General features: G+C 38.6%; 3 protein-coding genes across 5 annotated transcripts in view; 2 read left to right on the plus strand and 1 right to left on the minus strand.

Annotated features, from left to right (window-relative positions):
- The window catches only part of LOC306892360 (uncharacterized protein), a 5,896-nt gene extending 5,099 nt beyond the window's left edge, over positions 1-797 (minus strand). For both annotated transcript variants that reach the window (XM_079453417.1, XM_079453416.1), the window contains exon 1: positions 602-797. The gene's annotated coding sequence lies outside the window, so the exon portion shown is untranslated. The remainder of the gene's footprint in view (positions 1-601) is intronic.
- A 1,547-nt stretch (positions 798-2,344) lies between these two features.
- On the plus strand, positions 2,345-13,651 carry casq1a (calsequestrin 1a). The gene is made up of 11 exons (XM_079453412.1): positions 2,345-2,733; positions 8,939-9,032; positions 10,138-10,238; positions 10,414-10,525; positions 10,627-10,700; positions 11,504-11,634; positions 11,716-11,761; positions 11,886-11,940; positions 12,058-12,158; positions 12,263-12,337; positions 12,431-13,651. Exons 1-11 carry the CDS (start codon positions 2,497-2,499, stop codon positions 12,815-12,817), a joined length of 1,413 nt encoding a protein of 470 aa, XP_079309538.1. The 5' UTR covers positions 2,345-2,496; the 3' UTR covers positions 12,818-13,651.
- A 2,498-nt stretch (positions 13,652-16,149) lies between these two features.
- LOC306892358 (uncharacterized protein) lies at positions 16,150-24,234 on the plus strand. 2 transcript variants are annotated; one of them, XM_079453414.1, is made up of 5 exons: positions 16,150-16,534; positions 19,084-19,202; positions 19,663-19,750; positions 21,880-22,106; positions 22,250-23,537. In XM_079453414.1, exons 1-5 carry the CDS (start codon positions 16,267-16,269, stop codon positions 22,280-22,282), a joined length of 735 nt encoding a protein of 244 aa, XP_079309540.1. In that variant the 5' UTR covers positions 16,150-16,266; the 3' UTR covers positions 22,283-23,537. The 2 variants fall into 2 exon arrangements, with proteins under 2 accessions (XP_079309540.1, XP_079309539.1); XM_079453413.1 differs by having other exon boundaries at positions 21,880-24,234.
- Positions 24,235-24,615: the final 381 nt, after the last annotated feature.

Raw genomic sequence — 24,615 nt, forward strand, 5'->3', positions numbered from 1 at the left:
TCTCTCTCTGTGTCTCTCTCTCTCTCTCTCTAACTTCAACAACTGCATTAACTCACCTATTGCACTGCAATTTTAATGTCAATAAATTATGCATACCTAAGTCACTTGCACTATTTTAGTAAAAATTACTGCAAAATATTTTTATAATCCATGCCCACTGTATCATATTCTCACTATTGTATTCTGTATTTATTTTAACTGTATATCCTGCACTTGCTAACTGCACTTCTGGTTTGACCGAAACTACATTTCGTTACACTGTATTTGTATATGTGTAATGACAATAAAGTTGAATCTAATCTAATCTAAACTAATCTCTCAGTCTCTCTCTCTCTCTCTGACTCTATGTCTCTCTCTCTCTTTCTGTCTCTATGTCTCTCTCTCTCTCTCTCTCTCTCTCACTCTCTCTCTCTCTCTCTCTCTCGACGGCTCTGGACCATTGTTTACATCCACAACTATATTCCCATATAAACGACCAACAATAACACTAGTGATCTTACGGCAAAAGAAGACGAAACAACAAACGTAACTTCACGGTAACAAACAACAACATATAGTGTAGTAGTAGGTCGTGGTGTATGAAGGTTGAACGAGTGCTTACTTGTATTATTCTCAGTTAAAACGTGAATAAAGCCCCGCAGTGCAATGACGTCAGGTTACGTTGTGTCCTGATCCTGCTGCAGGTTGGACCACGTAATTTAAAAAACGTTCACGTGGGTCGAATTTGAGTTAGCGATCTATAGCGACAATAATCGGACGAGTTCTTCTTCTTTACGTGTTTTTTCCGGGCGGTTCGCGCCGATTTTCGCGCAGTGCCGCCACCTATATGCGATGACGATCCAGTACCCCACACCCCCATATTCCCCAAACTCAGTTTTTGATTTCTTTCCATTTTATTATGTTATCATGTTTTTATTGTGTTTTATTTAGGGATGAACCGATATGTACATATTGGCCGATAACCGATTATTATATCACACTAGAAGACGATAATCTATGACTGACCGATGTACAGTATCTAAATATTAATATAAAATTTCCAAAGACTGAAACAAAAGGCAAAACGTGGACAACTGCTTTTATTTGAAAACAATAGAAAACAAGGTTCTCTTTTTCCCACTGAAAATCATGTACCAAGCCTACTTTACACTAGTTAAAGACTTTTCTGGAATATATTTTTGGTAACGCTTTAGATTACGGCCCGCGATGTACCGCATGATTAAACAGAATTTACATTGTAACTAATTGCAACAATAATGTACCTCTACAGTACACAACTGAAGCTAAAGGACTGAAGGAACATCTTAAAGACATGACCAGATGTATTGCAGATGTAAATGCAGACATCCAATGGACATCTGCCAGATGTTTGTGTGCTATCAGGGAGTCAACACTGGATATGCAGTTACATCACCTTCTACTTGCGACCTTCTTTTCATCACATCAACTCTCTCTCTCTCTCTCTCTCTCTCTCTCTCTCTCTCTCTCTCTCTCTCTCTCTCTCTCTCACACACACAGCGTTGCTTTATCATTAAACACCAGCTGGCGACTAAATAGGCATTAACTCCACAGCGTCACTAAATAAAGAGGTAGAAGAGAACACTTGAGATCATATTACAGATTTGTATTTATAACCCTGCTTCTCGCCTTTCAATTTGTAAAGTAATCTTCAAGTATTTAGCAACCGCATACACACACAGTGTGCATATATACACACGCTACAGTGCCCTCACAAAGTTTAAGCGTGTAGACCATAAAAGCAAATCTCCCGTGCTCATGAACACACATAAGCATGAACGTGTTTGGGTCACGTATCTTGGGTGTCTCTTTCTCATGGACAGAAGTGCCGTCCGGAACGGATCGGCCCGAGCAAACTGACATCTATGAAACCCAAGGAGGCGCACCAGCCTCGTCTCTCCATCTTGTCCTGGAGTGACCTAGTGCCACATTCTAACACCAGAGATGAGCCAAGACACCCGTTCCCAAACGCCACCCTCCCTGCGTGTCCGTCTGAACGGATTGTATTTTTAGCCAAGATCAGAAGTCTGTCAATCTTGAAATGGGAGAGAAACCTGTGGTCTTGTTGTGCATTGTTTTTTTTATTTTTATACGTACACTTCCCTTTACCTGTTTTTCCTTCCATACTAAGTAGTAGGTCTGAAGGTTCCACTTTGCCTCCCCCGTCTGGCTTACCCACCTGACACTTGGACATGGAAATGGCTCCCTCTCTTTTTTAGCAACCCACTCCCATCTTGTGTTCAATCTATCTTAGTTTCTCTCTCTCTCTTTCTCTCTCACACACAGGCTATCCCACCCCCTAAATGTCCCCTGACCCTGTTACTCTTCTCTTTTAGCCGTGTGTAGGGGTGTCATACAGGGGCCTCAGGACTTGGTCTTTTCTGTTCTGGGTGGCGGGGATCACAGGTCCTTTGCAAGTGAATTGTATGAAGTAGTTAGTTAAGTCGGAGTTACAGACATCTACTTAAGCACTGAATCATGAAGTGGAACCTGGTGTTCCTCGGGTTCCTTCTGACCTTCGGGCAACTGTCATGGGGCCAGAAAGGTATGGACTTTCCTGAATACGATGGAAAGGACCGCGTTCACGACCTTAACAGCAAGAATTACAAGTCTGTGATGAAGAAATATGACGTGATGGTGGTGTACTACCATGAGCACGTGGGATCCAGCAAAGCCGCCCAGAAACAGTTTCAGATTGAGGAGCTTGGCCTTGAGGTGGGTTTGACTCAGAATTGGCCGATGTTGGTGGGACGCGGACGGGTGGTCAATGTGGTAGCACCTAGGTCTGGTGTTCCTGTAGATAATTGTGAAACGCAGATGTCTATGTACATCCAATGGGCGTCTGTGAGGCTTTTAGGAACATCAAATATGTGTCCGAACGAAGTTTATTTACTTGCAAAAAATCTAAATGGGCAAAGTTTCATGCATTTATGAGTAAGAGCGGGATGGATGAGATGTTATCTTAGATATTGGTGTTACCAAATATTATTGATGTTGCATGATGTTGTTTCGCAGGCAATATTTCAGTAAGAACAGAACATTAAAGTCAAAGTCTATTTCTTGTACACAGCAAAACACAGTTATCTCAGTAACTTCAACACTACTTTACTGTTGATTTTTGCTGTGTATGAGTGTCCTGTCTTTAGTTTTGTATACGATAAAGACTAAAACTCTTAGGCTTTCAGATTGGCAAGCTTATGATCAAAACAGGCGTGTAGAAAGACCTGTGTTTGAATAACCTGTTGTATGTTCTATCTTAGGCTATGTGACGAGAAATTCAGGTTTGTTGAAGCTATCCTCTAGCTGGTACTGTGATTTGCTTGGTGTTGTCTCTAAAATATTTTGTTTTGTTTGGTCGAACGTTGTCATTTTCAATTTGACCAAGATTACGCTGTCAAAAACTAAAAATAAATTGTAGACATTTTCAATGTTTTCTAATGTAAAAAACGTTAATTATTCAGAATTTAGCGTGTTTTTCTACAGATTTCAAACTAAAGAAGTCTAATTACAGAAAAAGACTGCAAGTTTACTAGAAAAACCTGACCAAACGTGTTACGTGAAAAAACTGTTATTTTACAGTACAAATAACTAAAGTAAATGACCGTTCATTTGCAGGATCTCGTACAGTGTACAGGGATTGGATGAGATGACTTTAATTGGTCTGAAGCATCAGAGTAGTTTGATATCCTGGTGGTTTGCTGACGTTGAGTATAAGACAGCCAAACACAACTTCACATGAACAAACACACAAAAGTCACTCAAATAGCCGGTTCAAAATGTCCCCTGTTTGTACATTTAAATTATGATCTAGATTGTTATGACAAAACTGAACTCAAATGTTACATTTTAATCCTAATTTTAAAATAATAAACCCATCTGTTGAACTAAATATTTAGCCAATAGGTGAATATAATACTACTGGGAATGAAGCCTGTAATGAGCTGACAAGCAAGTTCATCTCTATGGGAGTATCTGGTCAGTTATTTATAGACTGTAGGATTATACTTCCGGTACCTGATAGTTTTGCTCTAATTGTTAATGAAAATAATCCTGTTTATCTTCATTGAGTGTTTGATGGGTCTATTTGAACAAGTTGGTGATTGAAACAGTAGGCCTACATGTTCTATTCACTGCAGTTTAGCCTTGGCAAAGAGAAAATTACTATTCATTTCCAATCAAACCTTTCTGTGGTCTAGTTTCACACTGAATGTGAAGTGTTCCGTCAGAGTAAGGGAATGTTCAGAAAAGTGCTGATGTAGTAGTTAGCAGTAAATTTACACCGTGCCCATGAGCTCGAATTCTTGGCTATAGGTCGTTTCATCTAAGATTAAATGAATTTTCAATTTTGAGACTGGACTCGGAGCTCTTTCCACTCCAGGGAATTCACATCGGCCCCTTCAATTCAATTCAATCGCAACATATCAACAATTCGCCGCCATTGTATTGTGAGGACAAGACCATCAACAACATAAAGGTATCTCAGATATCTCAGTTATTTCAACACTCGTCTAATCTAACTATAGACGGTTTCAAAGCAACAACATAAACAAACGTTACTGCGCCGTGCATGCTTTTGTGGCCCGGACGTAACTTCCTCTACACATTTGTTGGTATGGGAACAACATCTCTGTTAAAGATATAGGTGTGCTAGCACTTACGTTTACATGTTTGGTAGACATCTATATCTAAAGCAACTTTAAAGTGCATTCATTTTATTAGTATTTTTGTTACCTGGAAATCCAACACACAACCTTTTGCAGTGCTAATACAACACTGCCCTGTTGAACAAAACAGCATATTCTGGTTAGTTATGTCTTGAAGCATGTTAGCTGGTTGAGCTAGTTATGCTTCAAAACATACATAACCAACATATGCTGTTTTATCAACAGGGTCTACAAATTGAGCTACAGGAACAAACCTCTGACAGGTTAGCTGTTCTATTAAAAACCTCAGCCATAACCCAAACTCCAAACATAAATAAACCTAAAGGGAATGATATATTGGCAAGAACGGTACACACAAGCCTGTAGGTCAATGGTAGAGTATTGTGTGATCAACGCAAAGGTTGTTGGTTTAAAAAACACATACTGATCCAATGCATAGCTTGAATACATTGTAAGTCACTGGATAAAGGCATCTGCCTGGTTCATAAATATATTATATATGTTTTATTTCTAAAAGGAAAGACTCAATAAACATTAGACAAAACTAAAGCAACAAGCCATCCATTGCATGTATCAGCCAAAGTAAAGTAAAACATAACAAGAGCATGCTGTAGAAGCATAACCGAATTGGGAGTAGATTTATTTACAGTTATGGATTAATGGGTGTGTGAAGAAGATATTTTCAATTGTGGAAAACTATTAGAAAACTATCAAGAAACATTCCAGCTGTACAATGCCATAAACTATTCCAATCCAGCACATTAAAATGTGATGTCTCTTGAGATGCAGAAAGGTTACAACATCATGCTGTCACAGAGTTACAGTACAAACCTGTGAAAGATATTCAGTAGAATGCTCGTAACCAAACAGTTCTTGGTCACCACTACCATTATAGTATACCCTTTAAAGATCTGACACATGCAGTTTCTGCCAACCTCATAATAAATCTTGTGTACCTATAGAGTAGCATTGCATACTATAGAGTCTTTAGTTTCATAACATTAATAAAAGACAGACACAGCTGAACGTTTATTGCAGAAAACAGTTGTTTGAAAAACATTCCTTACCAAAATGCAGTGAACAAATAAACACAGGACAACCTTAGTTCAACGAACGAAGCACTTTGACAGGCGTGCTCTTTCTCTCGCTGGTTGACTCATGGCCGGGCTTTTCCAGGAGAATTGTCCAATAAGGGACTAAGAAAAGTTGTCAGGGAACATAATTTCATGCTCAGAAAATGTCCACGAAACCTATACGAACCCTGGCGGAGTGTATTGAGCTCAGAGATACTACGAGAAAGGTCCAACTAGTTTTTTGACTGCACGCGAGTGGAATGATGCGACAATTTTTATGAAACGGTCAATTCTGGTTCTTGATTCTCATTGGTTGACCCGAGTTTAAGATGTTTTAAAATCCCATGATTTATAACTGCTGACCGCATCACATAGCCTAAGTATGAACTATTTTTTTTTATGTATGTGCCTAACAACACCCGATAAATTGTTGTAAAATAGACTTGTAATCTACTGTTTCATGGGTCTTATTTCTTTTATAAAACTCTTAATCCATATGTGTAGTTTATTGCTTTAATAGCCCATTATTGTCCACACTGGATTCAGCGCGATGCGACACGACAAATGCCATGTTCTTAATGGGTTTGTCGTGTTGCGTCACACCAGGGTGTAATACGTTCAGTCTCTTGATAAGGAAGATGGATCGAAACAGTTTCAAAAAATCTTGTCAGATTTTATCTTCGATCAGAAATATACAACCTAAATGTAACTTGTTAAAACATATTGAAGATTTTGCTAGATAGGAGCTGTACGTGTATTACAGGGGCCTGACTTGGGGCCTTCGGCGTTTAGTTGAGGTGACTTTTATTTTGTTCTTCCTTTAAACCTGAGATGTATTCTAGGTACAGTCTCGTAATCGGATTCCAAAAATTTACATTTTAGGGACAATTCTTAGTGAAGCAATCAAGCAATTCCATTTATAATTGGACAAACATTCATTCGTATTGTGAACAAACGTTTTAGTAATTTAGAATGGATAAATGTTTGTGTATGTTGTGTATGTGTCTTATGTAACACATTGCCGCTGACTCCAGTATATATAACAACAGTTTATTGTGCGCTAGCTGCTCCCGGCATAGATGAGGGGTACCAGCGTATGATTTAGTCCTGAAATCTGCAGTGTCGACTAAGAGCTGGGTGCATTACTGTACCTGTCAGCAGATCCCAGGAACTGAACGTCACCAGCACCATGCCAAAATAGTCCTGGTCGGTCTGTGCTGTAGCACTAATAATAGAGTCCTGTACTGTCATAGCTGAGACTGCTGTAATACTAAATAACACAAGATCCACTTTCGGCCCATATAAAAAAACATTATATGGTGTCATTTACACCAGCCTGAATGGGGAAACTCATTTTTGATATGAAAGAACAAATGAAGAGTTTGGTTCCAAAATGAGATAACTCGGTTATCAAAAATCATGTTCTTTTTGTGCATTACAATTAATATCAATCAAACTGCACAACAAAAACACGATAACATAATAAAAAACATGATTTTTGAATTTCATTTTCCAAACTCTTCAAATATTGATTATCTGCCAAAAATAACTTGAGGGGTCTGTAAATGAATCTTGTTATTATTGTAAATATTGTGCTATTATGAAGCCAAGGAAATCGTTTAAATACAACGTTTGCTTGATTTCCTTTCATTTAATTAATAATTACATATTTGGTTGGTGGGAGTGGCTATAATGTAACACCTGCAGTCTTAACACATGCCAGGGTACTGGACTTATTTGACATCCCCAGGTAGGTCGACTTTTGCTGGGCAGTAATACATTCTTATAAAGGGACTGTTCACCCAAAAATGAAAACTCATTGCAAACCTGTATGACTGCAGAACACAAAATAAGATATTTTGAAGAATGTCGGTAGCCAAACCACAGCGGTAAATGTCATGCGATGGAGGGAGGCACGAAGGTCTCTTCTGTGAAGGTCACAAGTACAGCTCCTATCTAGCAAAATCAAAACCAATCAGCGGCAGTAAATATCATGCGATGGAGGGAGGCACGAAGGTCTTATTTCTCGGTGGTTGTGTATTGGATCCGATCTTTCTTCAATCTTCTCGACTTTGATTTGTCGTACCGCAAACGCTCCACCTTGGCTTCACTGCAAACATCCTCTCTTGTTGACTCATGGCTTCTTTCAGGTTACCTTATATAGCTGTAGTTCATTTGGCTATAGGCCTTTAAGATGAGTTTAGCTTCAGATTTGTTTAACAGACGGATATCACGGATATCACCCACACCAGATGCAGCCTGTGTTGCACGTATTTACCCGTCTGAACCGATAAGAAAACCCTGAAGTAGGTGTATGAAGGAAAGATCAGGAGGATTCTGGCAAACGCAAGAAGCATCACTCAAATATTGCTGCTGTTAATACAAAGACACTCTGAATACAGTTATAACGGAGTGTGACTAACCTAAAAAATAAAATCAATTCGAATCAACACAATAAGGATTAAACTGACAATATATCGATTTTTCATAAAACAGCTTCAACTTTCGAACAGGAAGAATTCAGACATCTGGAGTTTCTAGAATTGCATTAGGCCGTAATGTTAAAATTGAAGTACGACTGTGGTTGGGATAATTGTTGAAAAGCAATACAAGAACAGAAAGGCTAGTTAAATCAAATAAAATAAAAAATAAAGCGTATAGGAAAATATGAATTCATTCTACAGAATTATTGAAACAATAAAAGTCTCATTTATGGATTAAATGGTGTAGTGTCAACAGTTAAAAGTCTGCATGCGTGTGTGCGCTTGTCAGCAACCGCGTTACACTGAACGGACACACCAGTTCTCCATGCCAACCGCTTTCTTGTGCAGCGCTGTGATTGGTGGAGGCAGCTGTCCGTCATATAGGTCAGGTTTCACACCGATTTAGAAAGTGCAGTAGCAGCTCTCTTGATGACGGCTTTTATGGATGTAACCAACTACAGTTCTTACAGCAGACCCTGAAATATCTGTGCGGGCAGAAAAACAAATGTGCTGCGACTGACCTTGTCCAACAACTTGATGTTTACACCCTAAATCCATCTACTGAAATGATGGCATAATGGCTGTCACAACCAGTCCAATAGAAGTTAAAAGTCCTCGAGTTGTGCATGTTCACACAAACAGAACACAGCATTGAGTTGAAATAGGACATTTGAATAAAAAACTATGTTTTGTCACACAGCTTGCTGCTCAAGTCCTGGAGGACCTGGACGATGAGGACATTGGAGTTGGCCTGCTCGATGAAAAGAAAGACAGTGCGGTCGCCAAGAAACTTGGTATGTGCATTTACGAACACACAAATGACCTTTCTCAAGTAGGTGGGTCACCACCCAAAAATGTGTATTACGGTACATTTACAAATTACTTCATAAAAAATATGTAATCGCTAACTTAATCCAAGTATCACTAAATAAATGTAATGTAGTCCGATTGCTTTTGGATTACAATTATTTACGTATATATATATATATACGGATTACAGTTACCGCATTTTTGTATCCTGATTACTGTAATCCCATTTCATGTAAGCATTTACTCATTTCAGATCTGGTCGTGGACATTTTGCAAATGCCAAACACAGCTTCATATCATTTGTTGTTGATGACAAAATGTGTTGTTTGGTAGAAGCTTTAATGAAATGTCACGTTGTCATGTTCTCATCTTTGAAAATCAAGAACAAAACCTGTGTACACACTGTGCTTTTTATACATACATGTTTGTTAGAGACAGAAACATTGCTTGTACCAGCCAGACGTTTTGCAGATGTAAATGCAGACATCAAATAGACGTCTCCCAGATGTACTTATTGCGTGCTATCAGGGACGTTGACTGTTGTTTATATGTTATGCAATCCAGAAGAGGAATATCTTTCTGTTGTTAAAGGCAGTCATGTGAGAATGACAAAGGTCAAACTCATAAACCGTAAAAACAAAATGGACACTACAATACAGAGTCCTTCCTGTTTTCCCAGATGACTCAATCGCAAATGAAAACTAAAACCAAAGTATTCGAAAAACAAACAATTGAACATAAAATATGCATGATACTGAAATGACAGAAAACATCTTAGGCAATAAATTAATTTGAAGCGTAATTGGATTTGTTTTATTTTACGTCCCGTTGTACGGGAGGACGGGGTTTGTGAAATATACTACAGCCAGCCAACAGGCGGCGATCAAATGTCTTTGGCTTCACATTTCAGGATGTGTGCTGCACATCTCTAACTATACAAACTATGTGTTTAAAACTTGTTTCCCCAATTTCCTGATAACTCTTGCTTTATAGACATACACATTGGTTAGTTAACTTCAAGTCAATGCCAAAAAACAACCATGACCTCCGCTGGTGCATATTGTCTCATTGCATGTTTGTGCTGTTCAGGTCTGGAAGAAGCTGACAGTGTCTACATTTTCTTTGAGGATGAGGTCATTGAGTATGATGGAGAGCTTGCTGCCGACACACTGGTGGAGTTCATCTATGATGTGCGTGAGAAATAAAGACTCATTCATTCCTCTGGCTTTTTAAGGGCTATTCAATCTTCTCACACCAATAGTTCTTGCATCCTTTGCATTCATTATTTCCAGTGCTTCCTTTATTCTTGTTGAGTATATGTATTCTTGGGAAACAGTGTCTTCTTCTGTTTGACTCTTTCCTCAGGTGATCGAGGATCCAGTGGAGATTATTGATAACATGCGTGAGTTGAGAGGTTTCCATAATATCGAGGAAGACATCAAGCTGGTGGGCTTCTTCAAGAGTGAGAAGTCTGAACGTAAGCATCACCACGGGCCAGTCTCTTAAATAACAGAAATAAGTTGAAAGTTGATGTAGTTTGACAGTTTGAGAAGTTTACTGATGCTCTCATGGTTTTAGATTACGATGCATTTGAGGATGCAGCTGAGGAGTTTCACCCACACATCAAGTTCTTTGCCACTTTTAGCCCAAAGGTAAAAATAATTATCTGAATTTACACACACATGTGTGACAACAAAGATTTATTTGACTGGCTGGATTTTCTTTGGACCTCTGGTACTTTGACGTTGTAGTAATTTTTTGTTTATTTTATTATCATATATATATATTTATATATATATGTGAAGCGTTCATAAGTCCATCAGACGACTTTTCATTTAAAAGAGCATTTTTATCAAGCTACCCCATTTAATCGCAGGGGTCATTGCGCCCCACAACTTTGGTATGAGCTGCCCATTTCAATGAAATGGCTTAATCTGTGACTTATCTTTTCAATAAGGCTTATAATATCGTAATCTTTCATAGTTTGTTGTTTTTTCGTTGCTTTATTTGTTATATTCTATCCTTTGTCTTTGATCATTGTTAATTTGTCTTGTTGTTGCTCTTCATTGTAAAGCACATTGGTCAAGTCAGGTCGTTGTAAATAGTGCCATTTGCATTTATAACATATATTATGTGCGGAGAGCATTCGCTTAACATCATAATCTCGTTTTTGACGGCTGTGGCTTTTGGAGGGTTTTGCATCTGAACGCTCCATAGTCAAGTCAAGCCAATTTATTTATATAGCGCTTTTTAAATTTTTCATTGTTACAAATGAATTCCTGTATGCAGTGTTAATTAAATAAAGCTTTAAAATTCTAACACCCCCCCGGCCAGGCAAACAGTGCAAAACAGTATGCAAACGGTGGCGAGGAACCCAAAACTCCATTGGAGTGTATGTTGTCTCTCTTTGATCAAACAAAAAACACTCTAAACCAGATTTGACCTCTGCTTGCAGGTTGCTAAGAGTCTAGACTTGAAGATGAATGAGGTGGACTTTTACGAGCCCTTCATGGACGATCCCATCGTCATCCCTGGTAAACCTTACAGTGAGGAAGAACTTGTTGAATTCATTGAAGACAATGACAGGTGTGTTGACTCATGGGACACTAAATGCTTTAAATATTAAAATAAAGGCAAGAATGTGCGTCAATGAAAGACTCTTCACAGGCCCACACTGAGGAAAATGATGCCACACAACATGTATGAGATTTGGGTAAGATGCTCTTCTACAGATCACATAATCACTTCACGTCAGTAAAGCGACATTATTACAAATACATTATTATGCTGACAGTAGAGCAGAAGAATTCATACTTGAACCAATCTTCTTCTCACAGGAGGATGCTCTTGATGGCGAGCACATCATTGTTTTTGCTGAGGAGGGTGACCCAGGTAACTTCTTCATTTATTCATTGAATGAAAGTGATATTAAATGGATGCCTCTTTTTATTCTAAAGCAACTTTGTTTTCTTTTTTTACCTATCCGACATGTTCCTGGGCTTCTTTCAGATGGCTATGAATTTCTTGATATTGTAAAGGAAGTGGCCGAGGATAATACAGAAAATCCCGACCTGAGCATCGTCTGGATCGACCCTGATGACTTCCCCCTGGTATGCCAATGCTTTTCATCACTATACGGACCCTTTTTATAAAAATGAACATTGAATGCGTTAATAAGAGTGAGTAGTGATGAGAATGTATCTGTGATCTGCAGCTTGTCCCCTACTGGGAGAAGACCTTCGACATCGACCTGTCCTCCCCTCAGATCGGCGTCGTGGAGGTTGACGATGTGAGTTTTTCAGAAGACTGTTCTAGTGTTTACCACGGAGAGATTTTTGTCACTCTTTGGGGTTGTTAATCTGAGCGTTTCCATCTTCTTCAGGCTGAGAGTATCTGGCTGGAGATGGATGATGACGATGACATGCCCACAGCAAAAGAGCTTGAGGATTGGCTGGAGGATGTGCTAGAGGACAAAATTGACCCTGATGACGATGACGACGATGATGACGACGACGACGATGATGACGACGACGATGATGACGACGACGATGATGACGATGATGACGACGATGACGATGATGACGACGATGACGACGATGATGACGATGATGACGACGACGATGATGATGACGATGATGATGACGACGACGATGATGACGACGATGATGACGACGATGATGACGACGACGACGATGATGACGACGATGATGACGACGACGATGATGATGATGACGACGACGATGATGACGACGACGATGACGATTATTAAACTCTATCCATCGTACAAGTTACTATGTATCATCCAAATCTAGTTTAAGTTTTTGTATTTGCACTGTACATCAACGTCATCAAAATTCCTTTGTTATTTGTCACAAATTTAAAAACGTCATTATTGTCACTGTCTCCTGGTTATACACTTATCTGTTCATTAGCAAAGTGCTCCCACGACATCATTCTGTCTCCCATTGACCTCAAATTTTACCCAAATGCTGCATTCTCTTCAGATTTTCACAACATCTCTAAAAGTAAAATCATACTACTGTAGATTTGTATTGCTTTGATAATTAATTTCCTCTTTTCTTTTGTAAGAGCCGACTGTAATTGGCACGTAAATACAGCACAAATACACCTGGAAAAGGGCCTTGCTTTCAAGCACGTAAAATCAAAATATGTCAGTTTGTCTGAGGGAGCAGCAATATTATTTAAAGTGTTAATCCATCTGTTAAATTTGGTGTTACTGTCTCAATGTTTATTTGTACTAATATGTGGATGGATTGTTTGTCCCACTGTGATAGGACCCAAAGGTGCTAAGCAGGCGTTTCCTCAAGGTCATTGGTCAAAACCTTCTTCCTTTGTTAAGTCAGAATGTGACTCTGTGACTTTAGACAGAAAAGGATTGTCCAGCCTTCCTTTTGTGTCTAAAAAGTACAGTAAATCACATGTTTTCTACTGAAAAGAAAAAACATCGACATTTTTTTATGAAGACAACTTGGTTTTAAGTCTTTAAATAAAAAAGAGATTGGAATTAAAGGTGCTGTGTGAAATATTTAGGAGGGTCTACTGACGGAAATATAATACATATAACTATGTGTTCAGACCTTACACAATGAAGCATTATGTTTTTATTACCTTAGAATGAGCTATTTCTATCTACATACACCGCTGGTCCCCTTACATGGAGTTCTCCATGTTGTTTCTACAGTAGCCCTAAACGGACAAAATGCTCTACTGAGCACGGTTCGTAAATAGGTCATCTTCTTCAACCAGGAAGCGAAATTGTGACGACATGAAGCCGTAGTCCTTCGAAAGGGAGGGGAGGGGTGGGGTGAGCCGTTGGTTGCGACCACTAGATGGACATGGATTAGCCTAAACCAGGATTAGCCCTTATTAGGATATTTAAGGCGTTTTAAAAAACATACTTTACAAACAAACATTACTGTGTGCATCTTTTAAGATATGCAGGTGTGAGTTGTTTACGATCAAGACGGCACTAACATTTGAACTAGTCTAGGACTAGGCTTAAGCCCTTTCCGGGAAACCGCCCCATACAGTTTAATATAACTAGACTAGAGTTTTGCTAGTCTGTTTGAGTTCAGTACTAATATGACGTTGAACCTTTTTATCAGATGTTACGATGAAATTATATTTATTTAACATGTTTTAATAACACATTAATGATGCCCTAACCCCATTCAAAACTTTACATTAAAGGATGCCAGATGATACAGATCATTGGTCTGAAACACAGTTTTGAGGCATGTGCGATTTAACATATTGTAAACTGTGTTACAACTTTTAGCCAACTTCATTCCAATAGTTATATCACAAGATATGCATTTTTTAAAATTATATTCAATATATTTTGTTTTCTTAACACCACAGCTATGTACGTATGTTGAAAACTGACTGTGTCTTAAAACCAGTACTAATAATTCCTTTCATAATGATACGTTTTAGTCTTTTGGAAACCTATGGTGTATAAATATTGTTTACCTGAAGATACACATTTTGTGAAGTGAAAAGGAAAGTTTGGAAAGTTTTTTTTGGGGGGAAAAAATCCAAAGTTACTTTTTAATGTGATTGCATAATTTCATATAGCATTTCAATGCTTTTCTACAATCATCCAGATCCACATTTGTTTAACAAAAGCCTCTAAAGAACTGTGTTACAGGCCTTGTAACAGGGTTAAGTTTCAAGAGAGTTTCGGTTAATGTAAAGTGAACAAAGAACAACATATAAACAAAGCTACACATCTATAGACCACTTTGGATGATGTAAACAACGCTGGCTCAACGCTGGTCCAGAAGACCAGTTTTCAACACTACACAAACGTTTGAACACCATTGTAAGATTTAAAAAACGAAAAAAAAAAAATCGACTCTTGCAAAGTGGTCTGTATACTCGTAAATTCCCGGTTTATTCCCAATGGAAAGTTTCCAGCCTTGAAAATTCCTGGAATTTTTCGACCTTACTTGCAGCACACATATAAGGAGCATTTCTGTCACATCACACACTACAAGATCATTTTAAGATGATTGTACCAGAGGACACACGTATTGCGTGATTTCACCAGAGATGTGGTAGTATGGCGTCTGGTAGCACCCTGTAAACGCTGTTCGAGTTCTGACCTCAACACCATAAGATGGCATGCAGGGTTGCCAGATGTGTGTAACAAGAGCAGTCCAATGGTCGATCAAAACCAGCCCAGTGACCCTAGCCAAAACACACAAAGAATCATCGGTAATTACATAATAATTTATTACTTTTTATTATTTATATATGTCAATACAAGCATTTCAGCCTCATATTTGATCCAACATGTAAATGCACCAGTCTTAGATAAAAACTGTTGCCGAAGGCAGTGTTTTTCTCTTATGGGACATTCACATGGTACGCAAGGAACGGTGGAAGCTTGGCAGCCGCCATTTTGTAGTTGTGGCTACCGCTGCCGTTCACAGGAAGATAACGTAGTTTTATCTTCAGCTGCGACTGCCGCAAAGAGCCGTGCCCAGTGGAAGTGGCAGGATTTGGGATGCATGAGCACTGCTTGCGCACACCCAACAAAGCAGCCCTCGTTTCGCCGCATGTTTCCCTTTGAAGATGAACTGGACAAACACGACTACCGCATACCGTGTGGAAAGTACTAAAGACTTCGTTAAATTGGACCATCCGCGCGCGAGACCACTTTGACGCATGTGACTCAGAGCGACGCCATCCAATATGCGGCCTACACGGACAGGACTGATGAGAATATATAGATTAAAGTCGTTTATCGCACATGAAGCATTCTCGTCGCTTGGAAAAAATGTAACCGAGCCACTATGTGCGGGTGGGCCAATTTTAACGAAGTCTTAAGTACTTTTCTGGACCTTGGCAAAAACTGGCACCATGATGTGGAGGCCTGGAAATTCTCGGACGGCCCATAAATATCTTCACTTGCGCTCCGAAGACGCCTTTAGTTGTTCAATGTTCAACGCCATGTGGGTGAGTAAAAAATGACACAAAGTAGATTTGGGCTTAACCTTCCCCTTTGACCCAGCAGATAGATGCGGGCGACGTCTGGACTTTGACGTCATAAGTGTAGTACGTGTTCACGTCATTGTGGAATGTCAGCAGACACGCCCACTACTTCCATCTTAGCCATGTGGCTATGACCACGACCGATCGGGCTGTTTACACATTTCAACTCGGATTGTACATGATCGGACCGTCAGCGACATGTGCGAGTCGGTGTCCAGGTTTCAGGCGGAGGTGGCGGCCGTTATGGAGGTGTTAGTGAAGGTGGCCGTCGCGGAGATAACGAAAGTTTTCGAGGGAAGCTCGCTTCACTCTCACGGCTGCACGGTCAACAGAGAAGATCCGATTCATGTGCCCGACATCAGATCTCGCATGCAAAATGCTTTGGCGGATGTGTCCAAGATGTCGGACAAGATGGTTCGCAGCGTCGGCGTGCAGGTGGAGGAGAGGCTGCTGTCGCAACACGAAGGTTTGTTTGTAGGCTGATGGCGTTTCCTACATTTCCCGAAATCAACAGACTGGACCGGAAGTGTCCTTCAACATTTTTTTTAACATTCGTTTGATGTGAGTCAGGATTTGAATGCAAACGAGCCGTTTTATTTCAGTCACTTTATTTGGTGACGATGTTATATTTTCGTTTAAATAGTTTATTCAGACCTACACTCGCATCTTTCGAAGTTTAAAGTCCTTCTGAGAGAAACATCTCCAAGTGACGAAAGTGCACATTAAGATTACATGTTTATAAATCTGGTCGCAGGTTGGGTTGCAAAGAGGCGGAAAATTCCCGGTAAATTTCCACGGGAGCTTGAAATTTACCGGGAAATCGTTTAGAAACTTTAGAAGTGTATTTCATCTGTGTCGTATAAAACATGCTGTAAATGTAAAGTTTTTCATGGTCATATTCTGACATGCATGCAAGCTAATACAGACTGATTTAATTATGAGAACTTTAATTCTGAAATAGTTTGTTGTGGTAAACATATTTTAGAGGTAATTAATACATTTTAATACCATAGATAAAATATATTAAACCAAGTTATATCAAAAATTTGAATGTGATATTCGAACTCAAATGTATAACTGTGTCTTCGGTGTTCCTTTGGTCTTTATATTAAACTGTATACTGTAATATTCCTGTAGTCTGGAGGCCATGTGACTAAGGGATTGTTTTTGTATTATCTTACCTAAATGTCTTCTCAGTCAGTTTTTTACAATGGTACAATTTGCAAAATAGCTGACAGCACTTGGTTTTAAACATAAATTTATGGTGTAATATTTATGGACATGTTTTAAGCAGTGTGCCGTGGGGATGTGATTGATAATTGTGCAGGGGAGAAATTCAACTCAAATTGCATTAAATGTTTTAATAGAAAATTTCTTAATCTTTTTATTCAACTACATTTAAGTTCTCCGTTATAGTATACCCTGCAATTTGGTAAATTCCCTGTTTATTCCCAAAAATTCCTGTTAATTCCAATGGAAAGTTTCCAGCATTGAAAATTTCTTAATCTTTTTATTCAACTACATTTAAATTCCCCGTTATAGGATAACCTGCAATTTAGTGAATTCCCTGTTTATACCCAATAATTCCCATATATTCCTGTTAATTCACATATTTTTCCGTTAATTCCCATTGAAAGTCTTCAGCCTTGAAAATTCCTTAATCTTTTAATCAACGACATTTAAGTTCTCCGTTATAGGATAACCTGCAATTTGGTAAATTCCCGGTTTATTCCCCAAAATTCCTGTTAATTCCAATGGAAAGTTTCCAGCATTGAAAATTCCTTAATCTTTTTATTCAACTACATTTAAGTTCTCCGTTATAGGATAACCTGCAATTTAGTGAATTCCCTGTTTATTCCCAAAAATTCCCATATATTCCTGTTAATTCCCATATTTTTCCGTTAATTCCCATGGAAAGTCTTCATCCTTGAAAATTCCTTAATCTTTTAATCAACTACATTTAAGATCCCCGTTATAGGATAACCTGCAATTTGGTAAATTCCCGGTTTATTCCCCAAAATTCCTGTTAATTCCAATGGAAAGTTTCCAGCATTGAAAATTCCTTAATCTTTTTATTCAACTACATTTAAGTTCTCCGTTATAGGATAAACTGCAATTTAGTGAATTCCCTGATCATTCCCAAAAATTCCCATATATTCCAATGGAAAGTTTCAGTCTTAGTTGCAGCACACATATAAGAAGCATTTCTGTCACATCACACACTACAAGATCATTTGAAGATGATTCTACCAGAGGACACACGTATTGCGTGATTTCGCCAGAAAGCTGATGTGGTAGTATGGCGGTATGTCAACTGGTGGTCATGCGGGGATATTTTGCTACAAGAAACAAAACGTCCCCGCATGACCACCAGTTGACATAACGCCATACTACCACTAGACGTCCCCATAAACATTATTTACATCTGATTTCTGGCGTCCTATGGCGTGAGCCAGCCGTAAGTGTACTCAACTGTGCTTTTTTAGACACCATGAAAATGAACTAAACTATGCTTTTAACATATTATCTCTGTATTTGTTTGTTGTACTTGCTGAACACACTATTACATTTTTAAATGCAGAGATAGTATGTTTAAAGCATTGTTTAGTTCATATTACATATTAATAGTTTCTCAAATAGCACAGTTGAGTAGATTGATTTAAGATAATTTTTTAAGATATATGCGTTTACTATATTGAGTACAAAATGAGTGTGTGAAAATAGAGCGCTTTAAAGGGATACTTCACCCAATAATTTTCATTCTGTCATCATTTACTCACCTTTGAGTTTGGTTACAAGCATTCTTCCAAATATCTTCTTTTGTGTTCGTCAGATTTAAGACATTTATACACATTTGGAGAGTAAATGATCAAATAAATAAAAGTGTAAATGTGCATGCGCATTAAACAGCTGTTTTCTAAAAGTTAAGGAAAACGGTTTGCTGAGGTGTTCATAAGAACCCAAACATCGTTCTGTCAGAGGATCAGCTTTCTGAATTGTAACGTTGTTTTTCAGTTGCGTGTTCGTCCAGTGTTTTTCCTCGCGGGTCTAAAAGATCGGAGGGTTTATGTCCTTCTGAAGCTGTGGATCTGCAGTGTATGGTTGACCTTCCATGCTCCATCTTCAGTGACAATGTAGGTGGTGCTCTTTACATCTCTGATTTTTGTGAAGTTTGGTATATAAAAGAGCAAATCAATAATAAAAGCTTTCCTGTATCTCAGTGGTAAGAGCGTTGTGTTAACAACCCAAGGTTGTGTGTTGGGTCCCAGGGGATTGTAGATATCTGTGTATAAATGTATAGGATAATGCAATGCAAGTCACTTTGGATAAAAGCATCTGCCTTAATGCCTAAATGTAAATGTGTGCAGATAAGATAGATGTTAAAGTGGTAGAGCATGATCTATCATTAATCAAGTATTTACATAATAGACTTGTGGTTGTGATACCACAAGTCTAACATAAATTACACTCACCATACGTAATGCATGGAGTTCAATTTGGAGATTTAAGAATTTTTACATGCTTGTCCTTAAAAACGAGACTAAAGGAATAAAATTGTATGCAGTGCATCCAAGTAATGTTTTTTGTTTTCAGAGCATTGGTTTGGGAAAAGGAGACGGCGTCATTAGTGCTCCCCCGTGGACAGACGGCTTAAAGAAGCAAGAGATAACTCAGGAGAAAGGTATACAGATCAAAACCTCCCTCGTCGGTTCTGTTTACAAAAAAATTGTAAAAACAACCTTTAGTCTAAATTAAAGCATCAATTTAATTTAACGATTTTCAATCATAATTAACTGCATTTGTGCACAGGCCCCAAATAAAGATAATTCAAAGCATTGTTCACTTCACCAAGAAATGAAACTTTTACCCTCGTGTCGTTTCATACCTGTGTAAATAGGCCCTTTTCACAAGACCCAACGCATCTTACGTTCTGCAGCGAAGCCTTGTATCGTGACTTCCTCTTGCGCCTAAGAATGGAGTTTACCACCTTGCATAGCTACCACAAATATGGCCAGATTACAAGTTGCTAACCACAAGATCAAAAGCTAAATAAAGGATACAAATTCTTTGTTGAACATTACCTGTTTTATTATGAAGGTAAGTGTTTTCTTTTGCGAAGGTGCTAGGATAAGTACTCGAATAAGTGTTGTGAACGTTAATATCGTCATGAAATATTAACATGCCCGATACTAAACACAATAATAATCTTACCGATGTCTTGACCACTCGTATTATCAGGCACTGTTGTTAAATTCTTGTGCATCGGCATAATGGAAGATATGATACACTGCTTTGCGAAAGGTGAAAGTTGAACGGCGTCATTGTGAAAAGGGCCAATTATTCTGATACACATCTTACTTCCGTATTTTTGTCTTGTTTTCCAGTTCAAATGTCTAAGAACATACGAAATTTTGATGAATTTGCCAATATGTTAAGAAAAATTATCTTGATTGAGGTGAGCCTTAATTCAAGCTGATCTATTTTACCCCATTGACAGATGGGGCTTGTTTTATGCAAATGTTAACTGAAATTTCATATTTTGCTCATCAAGAAAATGCATCTTGATTCAAGAATTTTAGACAATTGTTATGGAAAAAAAGATGAAAAAACTAAGTAAGGAAGTCATGTTATCAGTGTGAACAAAGAGAAAGATGCATGGAAAAACGTTAGCAATTTTCAGTTCTGGGATATCATTCATAGTAGAACAAATATTGTATATTTTTGGTTCTGTTGAACACAAAACTAGATATTTTGTAGAATATAGGAAAGCAAACAGTTCTGAAGCACCTTTGACTACCGTAAAGTTTTCCTATGGTAGTCAATGATGTTCCAAACCTGAAAATTGCTAACATTCTTCCAAATATCTGTGTTTGCGTTCAGCAGAACAGAGAAATTTCAGGTTGGAAACAATCTGTGATAACCGAATTTTCAGTTTTGGCTGAACTATGTTGTGCAAACATTTCTGAGAGATGAGACTGAGATTTGTCTTGAAAAATATTTGATTGCTTGCAAGCAGGATCAACTCAAAACAGAGGAACACTCCATTCTTATATCCTACTTCTCTCCACCAACCATCAGTCTCGTTTCCCCATACTATGTTTAACTCTTACCCGCAGCCCCAAGGCCATCCACATTTCCCCTTCTTAACCATTAGAAGTAAATGCATACATATTCTTACATTAGTTTGCATAAGGTCCCATTTGGTGCACATCAGTTCCCTTTAGTGCTTGAATGAACAAAACCACACAAGATACCACACGCTTTTACGTCATGTGCTCGCTAGATGGTGAGAGAAAATGGCACGATCAAAGAGTCTAAAGAGGAAAGTTGACTGCGAAAATAGGACATACAAATACGACTGTGCATTCATCCTATCTAGTTGTTCAATGCAAAGCCTGTGTGTCTTATCTGCAACAACGTTGTCACTGTTTGCAAAGAATATACTATTAGACGGCAACGGACGAAACTTTTCAAATTAAAAGCTAATTGCTGCAAAAACGTTCTCATACTTTTAATTTTAAGGCAAATTCACTTAAGACGTGATTGTGACAGATCTATTTCAGAACCAGCTGCGGGCAAAATAATCAATAAATGCTGCTGGCGTGGGCCAGATATTATCGCTGGGCCCGACCTCTGTTGTAAAGGTTAACATGATTGTCTGTATATGTCCTACCTCTTAGACATGAGAGCTCTTAGTTATACTGTACTTCAACTTCAATCTTTTTTTATTAATCGGTTTACTTTAAATGGACATAAAAGTGTATTATTGTTTGTACGTAAATCGAGTTTTAATGAAATGTTGTCGTTTAGGTCATCAAGGACTTGCAGAGTCGTCTTCATGTTCTGTAGTAGATCCGGAGGTCAACCCGTTCAGCTCTGTTGTGGTCAGCGTTCCCATTGAAGATCTTAACGCAGACGCTATCGACCTGCAGGATCTTGGCGTTACGGACGTCAGTTCTTTTCCTTCTAGAGAGACACCCCTCGCAGAACCTTCTCAGTCCAGTCAAACCGCAGCCGAGACCACTCACGTCAGCAAGGTATCAAACAATACAAGCGTTATAAAGGTCAGACACGCATCCAATTTGAAAAAGGTGCATTTACAGCTCAGCCAAACACCTTTTGACTGCAAACTGTTGAAGCCTTGCTCCGTTGAACTTGTCAATCTTCTGATGCTGTCCAGAGCCGTAAAAAAGACGAACGGTTCCAGCTGTAATCTCCAGTCCACGCACAAAGATCTGCGAACCCATCAGAACGCGCACAGCGGACGCCGACTGTGTTGCTTCACCGAGTGCGGAAACGGCATTTGGCGACTGCAGAGGGTCCTGGCGCGCGCCCACCCTACGGCCTGCAAGATCTGCGGCAAAAAGTTCAAACGCAGGAAGATCTTGAAGAGACACGAGCGCTTTCACACGGGAGAAAAGCCGTACTCGTGCAGACGGTGTAAAAAACGATTCGCTCTGCGGAAGAGCTTGAGGAGGCACGAAAGGTTTCACACCGGAGAGAGACCCCACAACTGCCCTCAATGTGGAAAAGGTTTCCGTCTCAAGAACAATCTCAAGGCTCACCTGCGCTTTCACACTAACGAAAAGCCCTACGCATGCAACACGTGCTCCAAGGGTTTTCGCATCGTCAAGAACCTTGAGAAACACCGACTGACTCACTCTGCACCAGGCCGATGCCGATCTGTTAAATAAGCCAAGAGAGGTTGTGTTTGCTTGCGATTTTTATACCAAACACTATTTCTACCTCGCATAAGAATCACTGGATCAGACTAACAAATATGTTCATGGAGTAAACACATTAATTGTTAAATGATTTTGTTCCTGATGTTGAGTTGTAAAGACTGTTTGGCATGTTGAGCAGGAATCTTTCAGATGTTTTTGTTTGTTTGTTTTTTAACTTGCTCTTGTTAAGGTGTCATTGAATGATATGCGCACAATATCTTCAGTAGCTTCAGAGTTTAACGTTCACAAATTGATGATCGGCTTTATGTTCAGTTCATTGATGTTAAGCCTTGTGTTTGAACATTCATTCAGATGTGGTGTCGGCCATCTTGACTCATTCAAGAGCATTCGTCTGCTGAAGTACTATACACTGGAGATACTCTGACGCTGCGTTGTTGTCTATTTGTCCGTTCTGTTAATGAACCTCTTTAAAAGCTGTAAAGAAACGCTCGCTCTCATTATCTATTGATTTGATATCTGCTTTCTTAGAATCTCACGAGCAACATGCACGTTTCCATTTTTTAACCGTCAGCGAGACCGTGGCCTTTTATAAACACTTTGTCTTTTCTTTTTCTTTCAAAAATTGCTTAGTCAGTTTTAAACTGCTTTTAGTTGTTTGTTAAAACTTAGCAATGGTGTAAAATAGATTTGAGATTGTAAAGTATTTCTTACTGTCGGTCATTTCTTATAGCCTTTATGGACCAAACTTACAAAATGTTCTGTTGTAATAAATGATAATCTCACTTTTGTTTACTGGGTTTATTATTTAATATTATAAGAACCGTCTTGTTCAGATATTTGCGCAGTGCAGAGCAGATGTAAGGACTGCATTTGGGGATCGCTTGAATTTAAGCGACTTTGATTCTTGTCGATTCACAGTTGAAGTAAAACATTTAAGCCCAGTTTCACAGACACGGCTTAGTTTAAGCAGCACTATGCCTTAGTTGAATTAAGATATTTTTATATAAATACCTTGAAGAATATATTACTGGTGTGCATCTCGAGGAAAAAATGATGGCACTGAAATATGTTAAGATATTAATCTTAAACCCCGTCTGTAAAACCGGTCCTTAGATCTGTATATTATCATTTAGCCTGCTTATTGGCTGGTTTGCCAAACATATATATATTTAAGATCACCGTTTTGTGTGTGTGTATATATATTTCTATATAATTTGTTTAACCAGCTTAACTACATCATGGTTAAACTGTAGTTACTATAATGAAACTATGGTTCCTGTGATTTAACACAATGCACATTTCTGAACACCGGAATCGACAAGAGGAGTTCACATTTTTATTTCAAGTATCCGATTCCTGTTCCTTTCCATTCCCAACCCTACCTGCAGTTAGTTTGGAGAGTTCCCAAACCTGTTTTACGCACTTCCAACCACAACAAATAAATCCTGAGGCAGACAAAACACAAATGATATCCTTCTCCTTCAAGGTTTAGTGTGAGCTGGAATTCAGAGCTTTGTCACCGCTGTGCATTTTCCTTTGCTTCAGGGATACACTGGAAAGCTGTTTTATAAAACTAAAAGAGAAAGCCCTGATGACAGAGATGTCAAAAACACACCGTGCTACCGTATATCCAAGAACACCACGCTTACACAACTAATACCTTTAGTCAAAGAATTCCAGACTAAAATGAAGAATTAACCTTTCAACAAGTGCTTATGATGACACAGTTATATTTATAATACATAAATGTAACGTCAATATATAAATATATATGTTTGTGATGTATGAGGTACTTCAAATGTTGAGAAACTTACAAGCTTGAAAAACGAATATAAACATAAATTACTCTTAACCTTAAGCA

Source organism: Barbatula barbatula (assembly GCF_947034865.1).
Source record: "Barbatula barbatula genome assembly, chromosome: 3".
Taxonomy (NCBI): domain Eukaryota; kingdom Metazoa; phylum Chordata; class Actinopteri; order Cypriniformes; family Nemacheilidae; genus Barbatula; species Barbatula barbatula.